We start from the raw sequence: 21356 nt of genomic DNA, 5'->3' as shown, positions 1-21356 counted from the left end.
GTACAGAGTGAAGCCAGGCCTTTGAATTGCAGCTCGTAGTCTCTGTTGATCAGCATCTCTTTATCTGAGGCCCCTGATAGGCGTGAGTCATCACCCCAAGTGTAGGAGTTCAAGTATCTATGGGTCTTGTTCTCGAGTGAGGGGGGGGGGGGGGGGGATCATGGATCACCGGTCCACATCCCTGTCAGACCTGAATACCGAGTGTGTACTGGTAGCTGGAGTGCCAATTCACTCACTCACTTCTTGGCACATTCAGGGGGCCCTTGATGGTGCTCCATCTACTCCTGGACGACTAACCGTCCCTTCGCTCTACCACCTCTCCACAACTGCATGTGGTCTTGTTCGTGCATGAGATCATATCAGCTATGTGTGTGTAGCAAATAATTAACACTAGAAACAAGTAATTTCCACTTGGGGATTAATAAAGTATGTCTTCTTCATGACCGAAAGAATGAGATTGCGGATACAAGCAAACTAAATTTGTTTCCGCCGGAGGGTGGCTGGCATCTCCCTTAGTGATAATGTGAGAAGTTCATTCATCCGGGAGGGACTCAGAGCCACTGTTTTTTTAAATAGAAAGGAGCCAGTTTAGTTGGTTTTGGCAACTGGTAAAGATCCCACCTGACCACTTTCCTAGAGAGGTGATTCAGGCACATCCAGCTGGGAGGAGGCCAAGACTAGGTGGAGGGATTATATTTCTACGCTGGCCAGGGAGCGCCTTGGAATCACAAACCAGTCATACATATTGTTTTATTATTCTATTGGTCTAGCTTTAAATACAGCAATGTTGGGGTCCACCACTATTGAGCAGTTTATTAAATGCTAAAGGTACTGTATAAATGTTTAGCAAGAAATCACTGTTGTCGAAGGTATGATATGAGAGTGGACATTTGTGACCTGATTAAGCTCAGAGGCTGTGAAGCAGAGAAAGGTCAACTTTGATTTAAAACCTTGAGATACAGCACCCTGTGGCTGGTAAACAATGGTGGAAGAAGAAAGGGAAAATAATACTGTCATTTTGATTCAAGAAAATATTACAATAGCATTATTAACTAAATGTACTAAAAGTACCAACAACGCCCATTAGGTGACATAATGACCCTGTGTGAGTGGTATATTATGTTTTTTAGTTTGTATTGTGTGCTAGTAGTATAAGTAGTATTGTACATTGTAACAATTTGAATTTTGCCCCAGAACAAAAGGCAAGTCCCTGCAAGTGACTGTATACTCTTGGGCCCCACAAAATCCCTAATACAGGTACACAAACTGATTTTAAATAAATTAAGCCACAGATTGAGTTTCAACATTTTATTGACATTCTTGAGTTTAATTAGATAACGTTTTGTTAATACATTTTGGTTCTGACATGTTTCTGAAACAAGTTGAAAATATTTTTCACCTTTAGATAAATGCTCTTCTCTAAAAAGTTAAACATTTTTCCTCAAACCCTTATCATGTTTAAAACAAAGGTAATCAGTTCCAAAATAACTTATACCTTTAAATACATGTGGTGATGCAAACTGCTTGGCTCTGTTTTCAGAAGAATTGTCATGCTACAAACAAATATATTTACCAGATTTTCCACAATTTAAAATGCTCAGATTTAGCACACATTCATTTCCAGTTTGCTTTTAATGGGTTCAGGCATTATTTCTTCTTTTAAATTACATGAAACAATTTTATTTAGATCCAGTTGTGAATAATACTGTGATTTCTAATAAGATAGACCCTTAAAACTCACTTTTAAAACTTTTATTAAACAACAAAATCACATAACACACTCAATGTGAACTCAACATTCTTTTATTATGGGACATTATTGATAACTAGATGTTTATCTTTACACATTCATTTGAGTTCCAACCTTTTCGTATTGAATTACAAAATCCATTACATATGTAGATTTTAACCTTTCATTTTACAAAACCCAACATTGACATTACGCCTTCAGTTATTGTGGAAAGAAGAAAGTAAACTTATCCGTAACCATTTTAAAAGCATTAATTCATGATGTATATATATTTATCTTTTTACTTGTAAAAGCAAAAACAATCAAAGAACACATTAGTTTACATTACATTAATATAGTTTAGAATGTTAACATCTTGGTTGTTGACGATCTGTCACCCTGTTAGTATTTAATTAACTCACCACTGAAATAACTGATATTACTATAAATCACATCAAACAACAAAATCAAAAAGGGGACTTTGAAGATTAACAAGGAGGTATTCCAGAGGGTCAGGCAGTATCATGGAAACCAGTGCGACTGTTAGATTATCTAAACCAAGAAGTGATCATTTTCCAACCTTTTTTCGCAGTGGTCCGAATGAACACAATTATATTAGGGCTGTCCTCAGCTTCCTTCCTGGCTTTCCTTTCCTCCTTTTCTCTTATTCTCATCGTCTCCTCCTTCATTTCTCTTTTTCTAGCTTCTCTCAGCCTTTCCTCCTCCCTTTCTCATTTTCTAGCTTCTCTCAGCCTTTCCTCATTTTCTCTTTTCTCCTCTCCTCCTCCATTTCTATTTTGCCAGCTGCTTTTAGCCTTTCCTCATCTTGTCTCATTGTCCTCATCTCCTCCTCCATTTCTCTTTCATGAGCTTCCATCTGCCTTGCTGACCTCTCCCTATCCTCTTTGATTTTTTTTAATTGTTCCTCATACTTCGTATCTAATCTCTTTTTTAATTCCTCTTCCTGTTTGCGTATTTCCTCTTCTCTCTCTTTAAGGATTCTCTGTTTCTCCTCTTCTATGGCCCTCTCTGCCTCCTGGAACATTTCAGTGGTGTAATGGCTTCCTCCGTTCTTCTCTGTTATCTTTCTGATCTTGTCGAGCAGCTCTCTGACCTGAGAACGATCCTTCAACTTATTATTGAAGACGTGGCACTGGCCGTTACATCTGGCCACAAGTTCCTGCAGCTCTTCACTTTCCTCGATGAACTCTTCGATAGTTTGGTCTTCGAGCAGATCACCGTGGGTAAAGAGGACCATGCTGTATCTGTCTGCTTGTTCTCCAAAGATTTCCCGAATCGTCTGCACTGTCTGCTTTTCTTCATCTGTGAATCTGCCCAGTTTGATGATGACCAGGAAGACATGGGGTCCAGGAGAAGCATAATAAATGCTCTGAAGAACGTTATTTCTGGTCGTCTCTTCTTCAATCTTGGTGTCAAACAGACCAGGAGTGTCAATAACCTTAACTATTTGTCCATCAACTTCACTAAAGGCATAAGAACAGTCTACAGTCATGGATTTAACAGAGAACTTTGATTCAAAGGACTCTTTTCCCAGAATGGTGTTTCCTGTGGCACTCTTCCCAGCTCCGGTCTTCCCCACCATCACAATCCGGAGCTCATCGTTATTGTATATGTTTGATTCTGATGGGAGGTCTGAAAGAAATGAAGAAATATTTAGCAATCTAGGTATTTATAAAATGATTCAACTACCAAATGAACAATGTTGACAGTGAGGGGGGTGGGCTCAAGATGGTTTAGAACATGTCTAGAAGCTATGTCATTCAATTGATATATTTTATTTATTCCTGTAGACGCTATTCTCAACATACTGTAGAAAGCATTTATTAGCTGAATGGCAGGTTTCAAATCAAATCAAATCAAATCAGGTTTTATTTATAAAGCACATTTAAAAGCGATTTTTGGTCAAGCCAAAGTGCTGTACATGTAATAAAAAACACATTGCTACAAAACACAATAAACGACAATAAATTACAACAGATATAACTTAAAAAACAAAATAAGAATAAAACACACGGAAAAGTCAGAATTCATGCTCCGCTCTAACTAGAAAGCCAGAGAGAAGAAGTGTGTTTTTAGTTTTGATTTAAAAACCCCTAGGGTCTGGGCCGACCTTACATGGAGGGGCAGAGTGTTCCAGAGCCTAGGGCCAGCTGCTGCGAAGGCTCGGTGCCCTCGGGTTTTTAGCCTGGTCTTGGGCACTACCAGCATCAGCTGGTCAGCAGACCTTAAAGCTCTGGCTGGGGTGTAGCGCTGGAGCAGTTCAGTTATATAGGCCGGAGCCAGCCCATTTAGGGCTTTAAAAACAAATAAAAGGACTTTAAAATCAATTCTGAACCGAACTGGAAGCCAGTGCAGTGAGGCCAGAATAGGGGTGATGTGGTCGCGCTTTTTGTGACCAGTCAGCAAACGTGCAGCCGCATTTTGGACTAGCTGTAAGCGTTTGATTGAGGCCTGGTCCATACCCACATACAGAGCGTTACAATAGTCCAGTCTCGAGGTTACAAAGGCGTTAATAAACCTTTCTAAGTCTTTAAAAGATAAATACGACTTGGTTTTGGCCAATAGTCTTATTTTAAAAAAGCAGGATTTTACTACGGTGCTGACCTGCTTGTCAAATTTAAAAGTGCTGGTGAATGTCACTCCAAGGTTCATGACCGAGGGGAGGATGTTTTTTTTGATAGAGCCCAGAATATCAACCGGAGAGGCTGGAGGTTGCGGTCCAAAAAAAAAGATGACCTCGGTCTTGCTCTCGTTGAGGTTGAGGAAGTTTTTGCTCAGCCAGGATTTTATCTCTGCTAAGCAGTCCATCAGCTGCTGTAGTGAGTGTGTGACATTTGCTTTGAGAGGCAGATAGATCTGTACATCGTCGGCGTAGGAGTGGAAGGGAATGTTATGTTTTGTGAGTATTGAACCTAGGGGCAGTATGTACAGTAGAAAAAGGATGGGGCCCAGAATCGAGCCTTGGGGAACCCCACAGGTAAGAGGAGCTTTGGCAGAGGAGAAGGCACCTAGCTGTACCGAGAAGCTACGGTCTGTCAGGTAGGACCTGAACCATGCAAGGGCAGAGCCTGTGATGCCAGCGGACTGTTCAAGCCGTGACAGCAGGATGCTATGGTCCACAGTGTCAAAGGCAGCTGTCAGGTCTAACAGCACCAAGACAGCTGGGCTACCTGAGTCGGCGGCTAGGAGCAGATCATTAAAAACTCTTAAAAGGGCTGTTTCAGTACTGTGCATGGGTTTGAAGCCAGACTGGAACTTTTCATGGATTCCATGCATGGTTAAAAAAAACTGCAGCTGGGCGTAGACTACTCGCTCCAGGGCTTTTGATAAAAAAGGTAGCTGGGAGATGGGCCTAAAATTTGCAAGAATGGAGGGGTCGAGATTTTTCTTTTTAAGGAGTGGCTTAACCACGGCATGTTTGAAGGCAGCTGGGACACATCCTGAGGTAAGAGAGGTGTTTAAAAGTAATAAAATACTTGCTCCAACTGATTCTAAAACATCTCTGAGAAGGCGAGAGGGAATGCTGTCTGAGGTGCAGTTTGTCGGCCGCAGGTGCTTGACTACATCCGAGAGAGAAGAGAGGGATACAGGGTCAAAGTGGTCGAGGACAGCAGGGCACAGAAAAGGAGCAGGATCTGGGGTAGCACTAGTGTGGGCTAGCCTAAGAGCAGATACCTTTTCAATCAAAAATGTAAGAAACTTATCACAGAGAGTAGTCGATGGGACAATAGAAGAAACATCACAGGGATTAATGATAGAGTTGAGGACATTAAAAAGAACCTGAGGTTTATGGCTGTTTTTGGAGATTAACAGAGAAATGTGCTCTGTTTTGGCTGCTTTGACTGCCGTCTGGTAGTCAGAAAGGCAAGCACGAAGGATTTCTAGGGAGACATGGAGTTTATCCTTTTTCCATTTTCTCTCTGCACGCCTGCAAGCGAGTTTTGGTGATAAAGGTAATGGGTCTGTCAATGTCAAGTGATGCACCTTGAAGGGACCTTGTTTTTTCTTTACCGGAGCAAGAGAGAGGCACCATGATGAACAAAAATACTGGAAATTAAAATCACACTAAATGGTAATCTTGCCTAGATGTTTGACTTCTTAACTGCCTGTGTACAACCTGAACTGACATGGTGCAGCAGTGGCCTCTAGCTGTACATTTATTTTAATAAGATTTTTTTTTTTACAAATAGTCACTACAACATGTTTAGTTTCTATCTTTCGTACTTCTACAAATCACCCCATTTTGGGCCTAAAAAAACTTGTAAGGGTATAAATCGCCTTTAGTTATAATCAGGAACCCAAAGAAACTTCTGACTGGCTACCCCTAAATATTCTTATTATTCTTAATAAGTTTCATATAGTCTTGTGAACATTTTGTAAAATCAAGTAAAAGCACACTGTAAAAATATTCACCGTGAATTCACAATAAATACCTGGCCAAATGTTGCATGACTTTCACAGTAAGATTCACAGCAATTTACTGTGAATGTCTTCACAGCAATGTATTGTAATTTCACACCCATGATATTACAATGCATTGTTGTAAAGGTAAAACTGTATACTGTAACTTCACAGCTTCAATGACTAAGGAATTACTGTGATATTACAGTATGTTACTGGGGAATTACATCATTGTGTTGTACATGCATTACAACAAGGGCCTGTACTTTTACATTTCTATTGTGAAAGCAATGCAGGAGTTGCCAGTAATTTACTGTGAATTTACAATGTGTACTGTGAAAGTAATGCAAAAGAGTTGCCAGTAATTTACTGTGAATTTACAATGTGTACTGTGAAAGTAATGCAGATGAGTAGCCAGCAATTTACTGTCAATTTACAATGATAGACGTGCATAACTGTAGTCCCCAGCTCCGGTACTTCCTGGAGGCTCATACAATGGTTTCCTGTCAAATACTATTGGATGACGTGACTAATCACGTCATCCACATACAGCAAGCAAAAATGCACAAAAAGCATCTCACTCGTGAGTCCAGTTGGGTCAAATCAAATAGGCTACACTGTAAAAAAGAAAACTGCCAAACAAAAACCCTTAAATTAAAGTAAAATACTTTCACTGAAATAAAGTGCTAAAGCAATTAATAAACAGGAATTGTCCTTAAAGATTTTACAGGAAAACACTGTAGTGTTACAGATGTTTCCTCTCTTTTCAAAATCCATTGTCTTAAAATGTTACATTCAAATACCTTAAATAAAGTTCTGATGAGAAAAACTGTTTTTTACATTTTTTTTATTAGATTTTTATGATCAAACACAAAAGTAAATACAGAACCTAAAGTTCTACAGGTAGAATACTGTTATTTTACAGCTTTTTTCTAACATTTTCCAATTAAAGACGTTCAATAAAAAGACAGCACAAAAGGTTCTGTAGGGAACAATTACTATAAAAATGTTAAAACTTAAAATATTAAAATATTTGTAGAATTATACAACCATTAATGAATACAGCATTTAATATTTAAACATCTACTTATAAACAGTATAAACAAAAAGTAAGTTTAATTTTTTAAGAAACATTCTCAACTGAAAATAACAGAAATTACAAAATGGCGACATATGTTCACATTGTCCATTTGAAGGAGCAGTGTGCAGGATTTAGTACGTCTAACAATGGTAGGTTCCAACCAATGGATAACTTGTTCACTCACCCTCCTATCCCAAGTTTGTAGGAGAATGTATATTGGCTGCAAAAAACTTGAGGCCCAATCATGTTTCCTCTGTCCATTCTGCGCTACTGTAGATGTGGCAGTGCAACCTAGAGGACAAAAAGACAACAATTAGCAAACCATAATGATGAATGTTATTATCAGCAGCTGCCAATAGATCCCCCATCTTGTATGATGGACCTTTGAAGCAGGGTTGGAAACTTAAACACACTATTGATTGTAAAACAGTTCTTGATAGCATCCCAAGGGAATTGATCAAATGCTAAACCCCTTCCAGAAAAAACAACTTTCTAATACCTTAGAAACTACAACTAGGCTCCTTTAGATAACTTTTTACTTATTGTTCCTTATAGCTTTGTGAAGCACCTTGAGATGACGTTGTTTTTAAAGTGTGCTATATAAATCAAATGTATTATTATTATTATAGGCGCTGGCACGAATGCAATGCTTCAGCTTCCTACAACTTTAAAGCTGTGTGGATGTGGCTCTATGAAGAGTTGTTCATATTTTTCTCATTCATTTCATAAGTTTAGAAGGGGGGAACATAGTCTAACAACAGTTAGCTTTTGTTAATGTTACCTCGAGGCAAACTTGTGAGACTCGTTTCTGAAATCCCTTTCTCTTAAAGTGAATACATAAAACAAAACAATGAAGCTTACCCTAAAACTAACCACTGGATTGCTTGTCTAACATGACCTAGTCCATAAATGAGGTAAGGGTGGGAACAATCAAACGCACCCTCGCAGGCACTGCGTGTTAGCGAAGTACAACTGGGATTTCGAAGAGGAAGATATGCTTGGTCAATTCTTAATAAAAAAGAAAAAGTAACAAATTGAGCACTTGAGTTTTCATTAGCAGTGCCTAGCTACAGCTGCGGAGCTTCGGTCAATACCGCTAACAGTCTATTTCCTTAAAATGGTACATATCGCTGAATCTATATTTTCATCTTCAGTTGATGAAATCTGCATAATGTCCCTGTACAATAAGATTCGAGCATTTTGTAATCCAGTGAGGAAATTCAAGACCAGTAAATATTGATTGATTAAACAACACTAAATAAAATTGTAGGGTTTTCTTCAAACTCAGACTCTCTGCTGCGGCTGTACCTCAAAAGACAAAACAATTGTCTGATGATCTTTGTTGAAAAAGGTCTGATTGTCCTATACATGTACAATGTGGGGTATTTTTAAATACTTTACTAAACCACATTGAATATTATGTTAGACACAAGTTATTACTCACATATCAAAGTCTTTTCATCTGCAAGATGGAAGAATAGCTGGGTGCTGCCTGGAGAAACTGATGAGGGACACAGGCTGGCGTCAGCAGCTTTCCACACAGCCATCACATCTTCTCTTCCATAGTCTTTACTGTCCACTGGTGCTCTGTCAAAAGAGTGAACATCACAGCTGTCACGTTAACCCTTTGTTACACAACATACAACCAACATGGTCAAAAGTGACCCGAATTAGTTTTAATTGTAAATATCTTTGCAATAAATTACTTTAATCATTCGGGATTCTAGGTATTCCTCAATTAACCTGTTTTGGATCAACACCAATTTTAATTTTTCCTTTCTTACTTTTTGAATACAAATCATGTTTGTATCACTACACTTCTAAGGGACAACATGGCTAAAAAATGATCCGTATTATTTTGCTATATTATTTCATGCATGGCTGAGTGTTTCTTTACTATACATTTTCAAATCTATTCCTTTAGTCATTAATATTCAAAGTATTAATTAAATGCCTTGTTTTTGATTACCACAAATCATTATTTTCATTCTCCCGTTCTTAAATGATGAACTAAAATAGTTTAGGCCAAGTGTGATAAAAATGCCAAAAAAAATACATACTATAACTTTAGCAGTGATTTGGACCAAGCATGTATGATGTAGTAATGCAAAAACTATTTTAGTTCACAGTGTGACATTAGCTAGTCATGTTAGCTTGTAATATATAGAGCAGAGCTAACTAGCAAGTTAGCTAAACGTTAGCGGTTAGCCGTTTATGCTATGCTAGCTGTAACTAGAACATAAACTAACTGGATACCACTGTAAGAAAGCTGTGAAACTTTACAATACACTTGGCGACAACACTGTGACACCCCGCTGCATGTTTATGTGTAATTCTCCCGTGTTGGAGATGAGAGGGTGGCGCAGCAGCACTGCAATAAGCTGTAAGCTAACGTTAGCTGCCACCTGTTAAGCCCGGTTTCCCGGGCGCAACATCTTGCAAGAAACAGCATCTCAGGGCTTCTTAACATTTAACAACCTATTAATGATAACGGGAAGAAACTCAGCTAACTAGAAGAAGAAACGTAACCTTAAATAAAAAATAAAACATTCACAAACTAAGGATATTCTAAATACATGTTTAACTCCATTACAGTCGCAGGACTCACCAGATCTCAAGTCTTCTGTTCTTTGTTGACGAGGTCCCGATGCTCATATTTAACGTGTAGATGTAAAACGATCCCGATATTAATCCATAAACTCCTGCAGCAGAAATACAGGAGACCCGCTCAAACTGACGTGGATGTTTCAAATGTGAACGACAGGCGCAGACAGTTCTCATTGGCAGGTTTCTTCGATGACGTTTATATTAACCAATCAGGAGTGTTGTGGACTCATTCCAAACATGCCTGACTTGTCTGCCGTGTTTTGGCTGAATTCTATTTCAAGTGCCGTACTGGCTGTCGGCCAGAATCCGAAAACCATACATTATACTGCATGTAAGACTATAACTAACCCTTATTACTGTATATTGACCAATGGGAAAAAAAACACAGCAACATAACACATAAATAAAACAAGGATAACTGACTTATTGTTGAGTAAATAACAGTGTGTGTTTTAAACCTTGGTCCTCCCTGCAGAGATTTCTCCACTTTCTAGGATTTTTATTTTTTTTAATGATATTGTCAACTGTAGATGTTTACAATATAGTAAGTTAGGAATTTAATGAAAACATATTTATTTACTTTTGTTTCAACATTGGATATGTTGTGTTGGTGGTGGATTCAATCGAATATTGAGAAAATGATTTATGTAAAAATGTTTGACACTTTTTTTTTACAGTTTCATGTGTAGGTACCTTAAAATTACAAAGAAATATCTTAAAGTCTTATAATAGTAATACACTTTTATATTACGAGGAGTTACATATTTAATTGCAGATAATAATTTTTATTTTACATACATCTGCATGTATTTTCTGAAAGTGCAAAAATACTGTAAATATGATATAGTACATTTACTTTAAAAAAAATGAAATAAATGTTATTTGTTGTTGTCAAAATACTTAAAATAATGTTTTGGGTTGTTAATTTATAGTTAATATCTGTAATTTTACGGGATTTTGCAAGTTATTTAAAAAAACATAATTACTATAAAAAAATAATTATTTCCTGTAAAATTAGGATCTTTTTTTACAGTGTATAGAATGTCTCAGTTCAAATCTTCCAGACGGTTTGAGAAGTAGGCTCTGCTGCAGGACACACGCCGGTTAGAATAGTCTATTCTGCACATGTGCAATGCTGCACAATTCAAATTTTACAGTAATGGGTTGTGCTATTACAGATGATTTTGAGTACAGTGCTTTACTGTGATATAATAGTTAAATAATGTCAAATCCAATTTTACTGTAGTTTTATACATATTTTGTTGTGATATTACAGGGGCTTTTTATTACAATATTTCTCTGTAATATGATACTCTTAAATGCTGTGAAATCCTTGCAATGATGACAATGTTGTTGTGATATTACAGAGGATTTTGATTGCAGTATTTTATTGTGAAATAATAGTTAAATGCTGTGAAATCCAAGTATACAGTCCTTTTTACATGTATTTGTTGGGATATTACAGGGGGCCTTGATTACAATATGTCACTGTAAAATAATAATGTAGTGAAATGCTGGTACATTTTTACAGTGCAGTGATGCATTCCCAAAATTGGGAGTGTATCACCCAGGCTCTCAAAATGCTTGGAATTTTATTTTTATTGGACTGTTTTGATCAGTTCATTATTAGGAAATATGACCACCTACATATCCAATCTATAAATATGTATTTAGATAAGTTGCAATCATCATCAACGATAAAGTTTATTCACTTACCATTTCGGGCAAATTTGCTGGCCATAGTTGGTGATGGAGGGAGGAGCTGGTCTGCTGCTGAGCTGAGGAAGTGAAGTTAGTCTGCAACAACACCTCCTTAAATACAGACTTCATGAAGCAAACCACACCCACACACTGCTGACATCACAGTCTGAAGTTCAGCTCCAGTGGGATGATTCATAGATTAAAATGTTTAACTTCTTACCCTGGCTTAATAAACAGAACAATGGGAAATATAGCCTAACGTGTTCAGATTTTTAAAAATTGAACAGACTACATATTTTAGATATCAGCCCTCAATGTTCTTTGCACATCAGCATTCACCCGTTCACACACATTCATAGTTTCACGGCTGTTTTTTCTCAGCTCTTCAATGATCGTTGGAATGTGTTGATTCACGTCCTTTATTGTTTATTGTCTGTTTTTAGCACAGCTTGTATATCAAGTCCACCTGCATGTTCATCGTTCATTTAGTTAACTAGAAACAGTTCACCCTCCCATCAGCATTTACAAGAAATGACAGTTGTTCTTTTAAACAGGCTATATTTCATCCCACTGGAGCTGAACTTCAGACTGTGATGTTAGCAGTGTGTGTGGGTGTGGTTTGCTGCATGAAGTCTGTATTTAAGGAGGTGTTGTTGCAGACTAACTTCACTTCTTCAGCTCAGCAGCAGACCAGCTCCTCCCTCCATCACCAACTATGGCCAGCAAACATGCCCAAAATGGTAAGTGAATAAACTTTATTGTTAATGATGATTGCAACTTATCTAAATACATATTTATAGATTGGATATGTAGGTGGTCATATTTCCTAATAATGAACTGATCAAAACAGTCCAATCAAAATAAAATTCCTAGCATTTTGAGAGCCTGGGTGATACACTCCCAATTTTGGGAATGCATCACTGCTTTTACTTGATTTTACAAAATGTTCACAAGACTACATGAAACTTATTAAGAATAATAAGAATATTTAGGGGTAGCCAGTTTTAGGCCCAAAATGGGTTAATTTGTAGAAGTATGAAAGATAGAAACTAAACTATTAACTACTTTTTTATCTGTCAAAAAAGTTTTCTCATTATGATTAATGTACAGCTAGAGGCCACTGCTGCACCATTAAGAAGTCAAACATCCAGGCAAGTTTACCATTTAGTGTGATTTTAATTTCCAGTACTTGTGTTCATCATGGTGCCTCTCTCTTGCTCCGGAAAAGGAAAAACAAGGTCCCTTCAAGGTGCATCACTTGACATTGACAGACCCTCTACCTTTATCACCAAACCTGCCATTCACATAATAAACCCTTTCTATGGTGCCAATAGCGTCTACAGGAATAAATGAAAAACATCAATTGAATGACATAGATTCTACACATATTCTAGATTATTAAACCTTATTGAGCCCACCCCCCTCACTGTCAACATTGTTCATGTGGTCGTTGAACCATTTTATAAATACCTAGATTGCTAAATATTTCTTCATTTTTTTCAGACCTCCCATCAGAATCAAACATGTACAATAACGCTGAGCTCCGGATTGTGATGGTGGGAAAGACCGGAGTTGGGAAGAGCGCCACAGGAAACACCATTCTGGGAAAAAAGCACTTTGAATCAAAGTTCTCTGCTAAATCCATGACTGTAAACTGTTCTAATGCCTTTGGTGAAGTTGATGGACAAATAGTTAAGGTTATTGACACTCCTGGTCTGTTTGACACCAAGATTGAAGAAGAGGAGACCAGAAAGAACGTTGCACAGAGCATTGGTTATGCTTCTCCTGGACCCCATGTCTTCCTGGTCGTCATCAGACTGGGCAGATTCACAGAGGAAGAAAAACAGACAGTGCAGAAGATTCAGGAAATCTTTGGAGAGCAAGCAGACAGATACAGCATGGTCCTCTTTACCCACGGTGATCTGCTCGAAGACCAACCTATCAAAGAGTTTTTGAAGGAAAGCGAAGAGCTGCAGGAACTTGTGAACAGATGTAACGGCCAGTACCACGTTTTCAATAATAAGGTGAAGGATCGTTCTCAGGTCAGAGAGCTGCTCGACAAGATCAGAAAGATAACAAAGAAGAACGGAGGAAGCCATTACACCACTGACATGTTCCAGGAGGCAGATAGGGAGCTAGAAGAGGAGAAACAGAGAATCCTTGAAGAGAGAGAAGAAGAAATATGCAAACAGGAAGAGGAAATGGAAAAGAGAATAGCAAAAAAGTATAAGAAAGAATTAAAAGATGCCAAAAATGACATAGAGAGGTTGCAAAAGCTAAATGCAGAAATGTTTGAGTAGATTAGGAGATGAAAACCAGGAAAAGATGGCCAGAGCCTTAGCTGAACCCCGGGGATCTGACTGTACAATTTTATAGATTCCTTTTTGAGATAATACCTATCAACTGAGATGTTTTGCATGAGAGAGTCTGACCTTCTGATGCTGGACAGCAGCAGATTCACCAAACCTCCTTGTTCATCTTCAGTCCCCTTTATGATGTATTTGTTTGCTGTGATTTATAGTAATATCAGTTATTTAGGATTGTGTGTTTTGACCAAATACTAAACAAATGTCACACATTGTCCAGAACCAAGATCTCTGATTTGTTCTTTGATTGCTATTGCTTTTATCATCAAATGTTCAAATCTTTATATGTAATGAATTTTGAAATCAAATATGAAAAGGATGGAACACACATTAATGTGTAAAGACTAACATCACGTGATTAATAATGTGCATTAATAAAAGACTGTTGACTTCACATTGAGTGTGCTATGTGCTTTTGTTGTTTAATTAAAGAGGGTTTTAAGGGTATATCTTAATAGAAATCACAGTATTATTCACAACTGGATCTAAATAATTTGTTTTCATGTCATTATAGAAAATAAGAAATAATGCCTGAACCCATTCAAAGCAAACATGAATGTGTGCTAAATCTGAGCGTTTTAAATTGTGGTACCTTCAAGGATTTTCCATTATTGACCTTTATATCCAGAAAATACCTTAAACTCATTAATTATCTCAATAATAGCTGAACTTTTTAAGTGGTTTGGACAACCAATCACTACAGCTTTGGAGAGGAACTTTAAGGAAAATCTGGTAAATACATTTGTTTCTTGAAGCATATTCTAGTATCAAGAATAATTTACCTACTTTTGATAGATTTTGCTAACTTATAACTTAACTTTTGAAGCCATATATCTCACCTCTAGTGAGAGGCTCAGCTCTTGCTAGGTTTTTTTTGTACGTGGCTCTCAGTGGAAAACAATGTGGACTCCCCTGATCTAAATATTACACAATATAACGAGTACTCTACGTTACTGTCTCACTAGGCTACAGGAATATATAGAAATATACTACAGACACACAATGGCAGTGGATTTAATATACATTATAATTATGCAAACTGTTTTGGGTTATAGAAGAGGAGACACTTAATAAGCTCTGGAGCAGGGAGTCCTTGACCAATCAACCAATTTTACACAAGATCACATTACAAACCTTTACAAACTAAATTCTGTAAATGGTGTTGATTTAGTTCAGATAAAATGCATACTTACATTACACAAACATATATGCTAAAATTATAATAAAAAATAGACTTTTGCAGCTAATATTTTAATAAGTTTTAGTGCTGGTCAGAAGGAATGCTCGGATATTAAAACATAAGAACATCTTTTATTTTCTTGCATTGTATTCCAAAAATGTTGGGATGCTTTCCAGTGTTGGTTAACTTATAATGAACCAAACAGCCCAGTCTCAAGACATGACAATATAACATTCAGCCTTCAATTTCAAAACAAAAAAACAGAGTTTGGAATTAGCTATTTATTTCAAACACAAAAGTCGCTTTCTTAAAACATCCCCAGTATTAATTGGTTTTCTTAATGATATGAAATTATACCAAAAGTAAAAAAAAGCCCAACAATTTTACAACATTTCGAAACACCTTAATTTCTGAGAGACCCCTTTTTATTTTCTGTTTTTTCTGTTCCTAACGCCCTCCATTTTTTTTAAATGTGCCTTTACCTGATGTATTGGAATACAAAATAACTGGCAGGGGAAGGATAATGTTAGAGTGCTAAGTTGCACTAACTCTCCTACTTTTTAATTCTATTTACTCCAGAGATGAGTAATGCAAACACAGAATGAATGTAATGGTGTTGATTTAGAACAGATAAAATACATGTTGCTCTCACAAAGAGTGAGGGTCCATTCCAGCAAAAAGTAAATGAGTCCAGGATTATTAAAAACAACTTGACTCAGTTGTTTGAGTTTGTCTGATAGCTCTCCCTTTGGTGTCTCCTTGCTCCTTTATTATAGCTTCTATGGTATTTAAATGTGATTTGGATATGATGTGTTTTATTGAACCTTTTTGTAGCACATTGTTCATATGCAGATCACTATTGCCCTTTGCATGTGGAAAGTAAACAATGAAGTATGTATTTCTCTTGTAAAGCCTGTCCTGCAGCATGTGTGCTTTCCTCTTCTGCTGCGGGGGGATTCCTTCACACAGCGTCTGTCTGATTGTACTGTCTCTCCCCTCAGATTTAAAAGCAGTTTTCAGGAAACCTAGAGCTGAAACTAGAGTCTGGGGGGCCGAGGAGGAACGACCGAGAGGAGGAACGCCTGAGAGGAGGAACAGAAGACAAGTGCAGCAAGTGTGTGTCTGACCTATGTCAAAACAACCCACACACTCCCCTCCTCCATGACCTCCGTCTGCAGTCTCTCAGCTGAATCAAGATCCTTCTTTACACTGAGGGACAAACAAACCCCCCTCCTCTCCGGCAGAAACAGGAACTGTGTTTAGTGGTGTTTCCTTTTTAGTAAACCCTCTTCTTGTTTTGAAATCTGACTGCATTATTACTGACTCTTTTTTTAAACTTTCTTTATTGGGTATCAAAAGTAGGTAAGGATTATTACTGACTCTAACCATCATTCACTGACAGCAGCATTAACGGGGTTTATAACAGAGTCAGGGAAACACCTAATGGCTATGTGGCTTTAATTATGCATTTAAATACAGATATACAGAGGTGTAAAGTAACTAAGTAGCCTACATGTATTCAAATACTGTACTTTTGTGAGGTACTTGTACTTTACCTGAGTATTTCCATTGTATGCTACTGTGTACTTCTACCAATTTTGGGTAAAATAAAGTATAAAAACAAATAGATCAGTGCAGTTCCACAGACTGACCAGCAGGTGTCAGGCTGTGGCGACTAGAAAGGAAAACTAATGCAGGAAATTGATTGATTGATTGAATTGAAAAGTTTATTAACAGCTTGTATATTGGGTACAGTACAGTACAGCTCAAAACATACAATTGTTAAGGGGATGCAGACCAGAGAAAGACTTTCGTCTTGTTTACATCAGGGTCCCCCATTTCCAATTCATCATATCATTTAAGACATATAAGACATATTTGACATACAGATGGCTTATTTACAATTTACATACAGGTGGTTTTTTACATACAGATGGCTTATTTACAATTTTCATTTTAGATTTCGTTCTAATACATCCTAACCGGACATTTAAGACATACCAAGTCTACAGATATACAGTTAGTAACAGAGTCTACAGTTAGTAACAGAGTCAAAACACGAGTCAGAGTAACATAGCAATATTTATATATCCTCAATATGCATTTGTGTAATGTTGATCAGTAATAAAAGGTGCAGTTAAAGCCTTCTACTTGTACTCAAGTACAATATCTGAGTACTTCTACTTTTACTCAAATTCAAGATCTGAGTACTTCTATTTTTACTAAAGTACAACACATTACATTACATTACATTACATGTTACTTGTTAGACGCTTTTATCCAAAGCGACATTTAACTAAAAGTGAAAACATCTTTAATCTTTGTTCAAAGACATGCCAGAACCAAAATGCATTAACAAAATGTGCTTTTATGTAATTAAACTCAATAATGTCAATAATACGTTGTAACTCAATCTGTGGCTTCATTTATTTAAAGGTCCCATGTCATGGCCATTTCTACTGATCATATTTCCATTGTTGAGGTCTACTAGAATAGATTTAAATTGTGCAATTTTCCAAACTCACATTGGTTCCTCATACAGCATCTCTGTATAGTATGTGTATTCACTCTCTGTCCTAAACGGCTTGTTGGAGCTCCTGCCCCCCCCCCCCCTCCCTGTGAGCCCAGTGTGCTCTGATTGGTCGGGACATTGCGAGGCTGCTGCAGTGTGAGCTCGCTGGCGGTGTGGTTTCCGGGTCGGCGATACAGCGGGACACAGCAAAAGTAAAAACAATAAGTGTGGCTTGATATTGAGTAAGAAAAAGGTTGATAAACGCTGTGAGAATGGGTCTGCGGAGAGCATTTCTCCGTGATCCCAACTCGTCTATTACCAGCGTTCAGGGAGCTCTATGCAAGTCAATGGGACTCCTTGTAGTAGACGAGATAGTGACGCCAAGGGATCCTGGTGTGTGAGGTGCTCCGCGGATTGGTCCATTTGTTCATTTGGGTTAGGTCATGTAGGCTATGGAGTATAACTTAATTTATTATACAAGACAATATAAATTACAATAAACAGAAAATGTGCATTGTTATTTGTGCTTGAGTAACATACCACTTGAACTTTATATATATAAATATACGTGCGAATTATGGCACTTTGGGCTTTTAACTAACTTCACGCTGGAGGTAGAGCAGAGTTTCCTGCATTAGTTTTCCTCTCTAGTGGCCACAGCCTGACACCTGCTGGTCAGTCTGTGGAACTGCACTGATCTATTTGTTTTTATACTTTATTTTACCCAAAATTGGTAGAAGTACACAGTAGCATACAATGGAAATACTCAGGTAAAGTACAAGTACCTCACAAAAGTACAGTATTTGAATAAATGTAGGCTACTTAGTTACTTTACACCTCTGAATATCTGTATTTAAATGCATAATTAAAGCCACATATCCATTAGGTGTTTCCCTGACTCTGTTATAAACCCCGTTAATGCTGCTGTCAGTGAATGATGGTTAGAGTCAGTAATAATCCTTACCTACTTTTGATACCCGAAAGTTTAAAAAAAGAGTCAGTAATAATGCAGTCAGATTTCAAAACAATAAGAGGGTTTACTAAAAAGGAAACACCACTAAACACAGTTCCTGTTTCTGCCGGAGAGGAGGGGGGTTTGTTTGTCCCTCAGCGTAAAGAAGGATCTTCATTCAGCTGAGAGACTGCAGACGGAGGTCATGGAGGAGGGGAGTGTGTGGGTTGTTTTGAATTAGGTCAGACACACACTTGCTGCACTCGTCTTCTGTTCCTCCTCTCAGGCGTTCCTCCTCTCGGTCGTTCCTCCTCGGCCCCCCAGACTCTAGTTTCAGCTCTAGGTTTCCTGAAAACTGCTTTTAAATCTGAGGAGAGAGACAGTACAATCAGACAGACGCTGTGTGAAGGAATCCCCCCGCAGCAGAAGAGGAAAGCACACATGCTGCAGGACAGGCTTTACAAGAGAAAGAAATACTTCATTGTTTACTTTCCACATGCAAAGGGCATTAGTGATCTGCATATGAACCATGTGCTACAAAAAGGTTCAATAAAACACATCATATCCAAATCACATTTAAATACCATAGAAGCTATAATAAAGGAGCAAGGAGACACCAAAGGGAGAGCTATCAGACAAACTCAAACAACCGAGTCAAGTTGTTTTTAATAATCCTGGACTCATTTACTTTTTGCTGGAATGGACCCTCACTCTTTGTGAGAGCAACATGTATTGTATCTGTTCTAAATCAACACCATTACATTCATTCTGTGTTTGCATTACTCATCTCTGGAGTAAATAGAATTAAAAAGTAGGAGAGTTAGTGCAACTTAGCACTCTAACATTATCCTTCCCCTGCCAGTTATTTTGTATTCCAATACATCAGGTAAAGGCACATTTAAAAAAAATGGAGGGCGTTAGGAACATAAAAAACAGAAAATAAAAAGGGGTCTCAGGAATTAAGGTGTTTCGAAATGTTGTAAAATTGTTGGGCTTTTTTAAACTTTTGGTATAATTTCATATCATTAAGAAAACCAATTCATACTGGGGATGTTTTAAGAAAGCGACTTTTGTGTTTGAAATATATAGCTAATTCCAAACTCTGTTTTTTTGTTTTGAAATTGAAGGCTGAATGTTATATTATCATGTCTTGAGTCTGGGCTGTTTGGTTCATTATAAGTTAACCAACACTGGAAAGCATCCCAACATTTTTGGACTACAATGCAAGAAAATAGAAGATGTTCTTATGTTTTAATATCCGAGCATTCCTTCGGACTAGCACTAAAACTTATTAAAATATTAGCTGCAAAAGTCTGTATGTATGTTTGTGTAATGTATGTATGTATTTTATATGAACTAAATCAACACCATTTACTGAATTTAGTTTTTAAAGGTTTGTAATGTGATCTTGTGTAAAATAAATATATATTGATCAACACCTCCCCTCTGATTGGTCAAGGACTCCCTGCTCCAGAGCTTATTAAGTGTCTCTTCTTCTATAACCAAGAACAGTTAGCATAATTATAATGTATATTAAATCCACCGCCATTCTGTAGTATATTTCTATATATTCCTGTAGCCTAGTGAGACAGTAATGTAGAGTACTCGTTATATTGTATTATTTAGATCAGGGGTGTCCAAACTTTTTCAATCAAATGTAGGTCAATTATTCTTGATACTAGAATATGCTTCAAGAAACAAACAGCCTTCATCTCAGCTCTCCGGAGGGTTTACTTTATTTTGTGTTTTCAGCTCATTCCTTGAAACAGAAGCCTCAGATTACTTATAAGGGGAAATATGAAGGGTCTATTTCAAGCTTGTTCAAGTTATTGGGCTTTTTTTTTTAATTAAGAATTGTTAGAACATGTTCTAATTGACTGAATTTATTTAAAAAGTGGGCTTATTAACACGTGAATACTACTGGGTAATATCTGTTTACAAAGAACCCTTATCATGTTTAAAACAAAGATACATAGTTCCAAGATAACTTATCCCTTTAGATACATGTGTTGATGCAAACTGCTTGGCTCTGTTTTCAGAAGAATTGTCATGCTACAAACAAATGTATTTACCAGATTGTCCTTAAAGTTCCTCTCCAAAGCTGTAGTGATTGGTTGTCCAAACCAATTAAAAAGTTCAGCTATTATTGAGACAATTAAGGAGTTTAAGGTATTTTCTGGAGATAAAGGTCAATAATGGAAAATCCTTAAAGTTACCACAATTTAAAATGCTCAGATTTAGCACACGTTCATTTCCAGTTAGCTTTTAATGGGTTCAGGCATTATTTCTTCTTTTCAATTACATTTTTATTTAGATCCAGTTGTGAATAATACTGTGATTTCTATTAAGATAGACCCTTAAAACCCTCTTTTAATCTTAGATAAACAACAAAAGCACATAACACACTCAATGTGAACTCAACAGTCTTTTATTAATGCACATTATTAATCACTAGATGTTTGTCTTTACACATTAATGTGTGTTCCATCCTTTTCATTTTTGATTTCAAAATTCATTACATATAAAGATTTAAACATTTCGATTTTTTGTGATTAAAGCAATACCAATCAAAGAACAAATCAGAGATCTTGGGAGGCTGTGGCGCAGTGGACTAGTACATTGGTGTTCGGATCAGGGGAGCTCAGGTTCAAACCCCACTGCAGTCAGCATGTCGTTGTGTCCCTGGGCAATACACTTAGCCCCAAATTGCTCCTGTGGGGATTGCCCACAGTATTGAGTATGTAAGTCGCTTTGGATAAAAGTGTCATGTAATGTAGTGTAATAAAGATTTAAACATTTTGATTTG

At 37.3% G+C, this 21356-nt stretch overlaps 2 protein-coding genes across 2 annotated transcripts; one reads left to right on the top strand and one right to left on the bottom strand.

Annotated features, from left to right (window-relative positions):
- Positions 1–2451: 2451 nt before the first annotated feature.
- Positions 2452–11650, bottom strand: LOC117469205 (GTPase IMAP family member 9-like). The gene is made up of 2 exons (XM_034113585.1): positions 11556–11650; positions 2452–3382 (listed from the first exon to the last, which is right to left on the bottom strand). Exons 1-2 carry the CDS (start codon positions 11578–11580, stop codon positions 2478–2480), a joined length of 930 nt encoding a protein of 309 aa, XP_033969476.1. The 5' UTR covers positions 11581–11650; the 3' UTR covers positions 2452–2477.
- A 565-nt stretch (positions 11651–12215) lies between these two features.
- LOC117469206 (GTPase IMAP family member 9-like) lies at positions 12216–14171 on the top strand. The gene is made up of 2 exons (XM_034113587.1): positions 12216–12280; positions 13044–14171. Exons 1-2 carry the CDS (start codon positions 12256–12258, stop codon positions 13838–13840), a joined length of 822 nt encoding a protein of 273 aa, XP_033969478.1. The 5' UTR covers positions 12216–12255; the 3' UTR covers positions 13841–14171.
- The last annotated feature ends 7185 nt before the right edge of the window (positions 14172–21356 follow it).

This window comes from Trematomus bernacchii, unplaced genomic scaffold, assembly GCF_902827165.1.
Source record: "Trematomus bernacchii unplaced genomic scaffold, fTreBer1.1, whole genome shotgun sequence".
NCBI classification, from domain to species: Eukaryota; Metazoa; Chordata; class Actinopteri; order Perciformes; family Nototheniidae; genus Trematomus; species Trematomus bernacchii.
This window is presented reverse-complemented; position numbering and strand designations above follow the sequence as displayed.

What these genes read in the sequence shown, in the direction of transcription:
- LOC117469205 (XM_034113585.1), bottom strand. Translation starts at nt 11,580, where the DNA reads ATGGCCAGCAAATTTGCCCGAAATG. An exon ending in CAGCAAATTTGCCCGAAATG is followed by an intron (nt 3,383 to 11,555) that starts GTAAGTGAATAA and finishes CATTTCTTTCAG; the next exon opens with ACCTCCCATCAGAATCAAAC.
- LOC117469206 (XM_034113587.1), top strand. Translation starts at nt 12,256, where the DNA reads ATGGCCAGCAAACATGCCCAAAATG. An exon ending in CAGCAAACATGCCCAAAATG is followed by an intron (nt 12,281 to 13,043) that starts GTAAGTGAATAA and finishes CATTTTTTTCAG; the next exon opens with ACCTCCCATCAGAATCAAAC.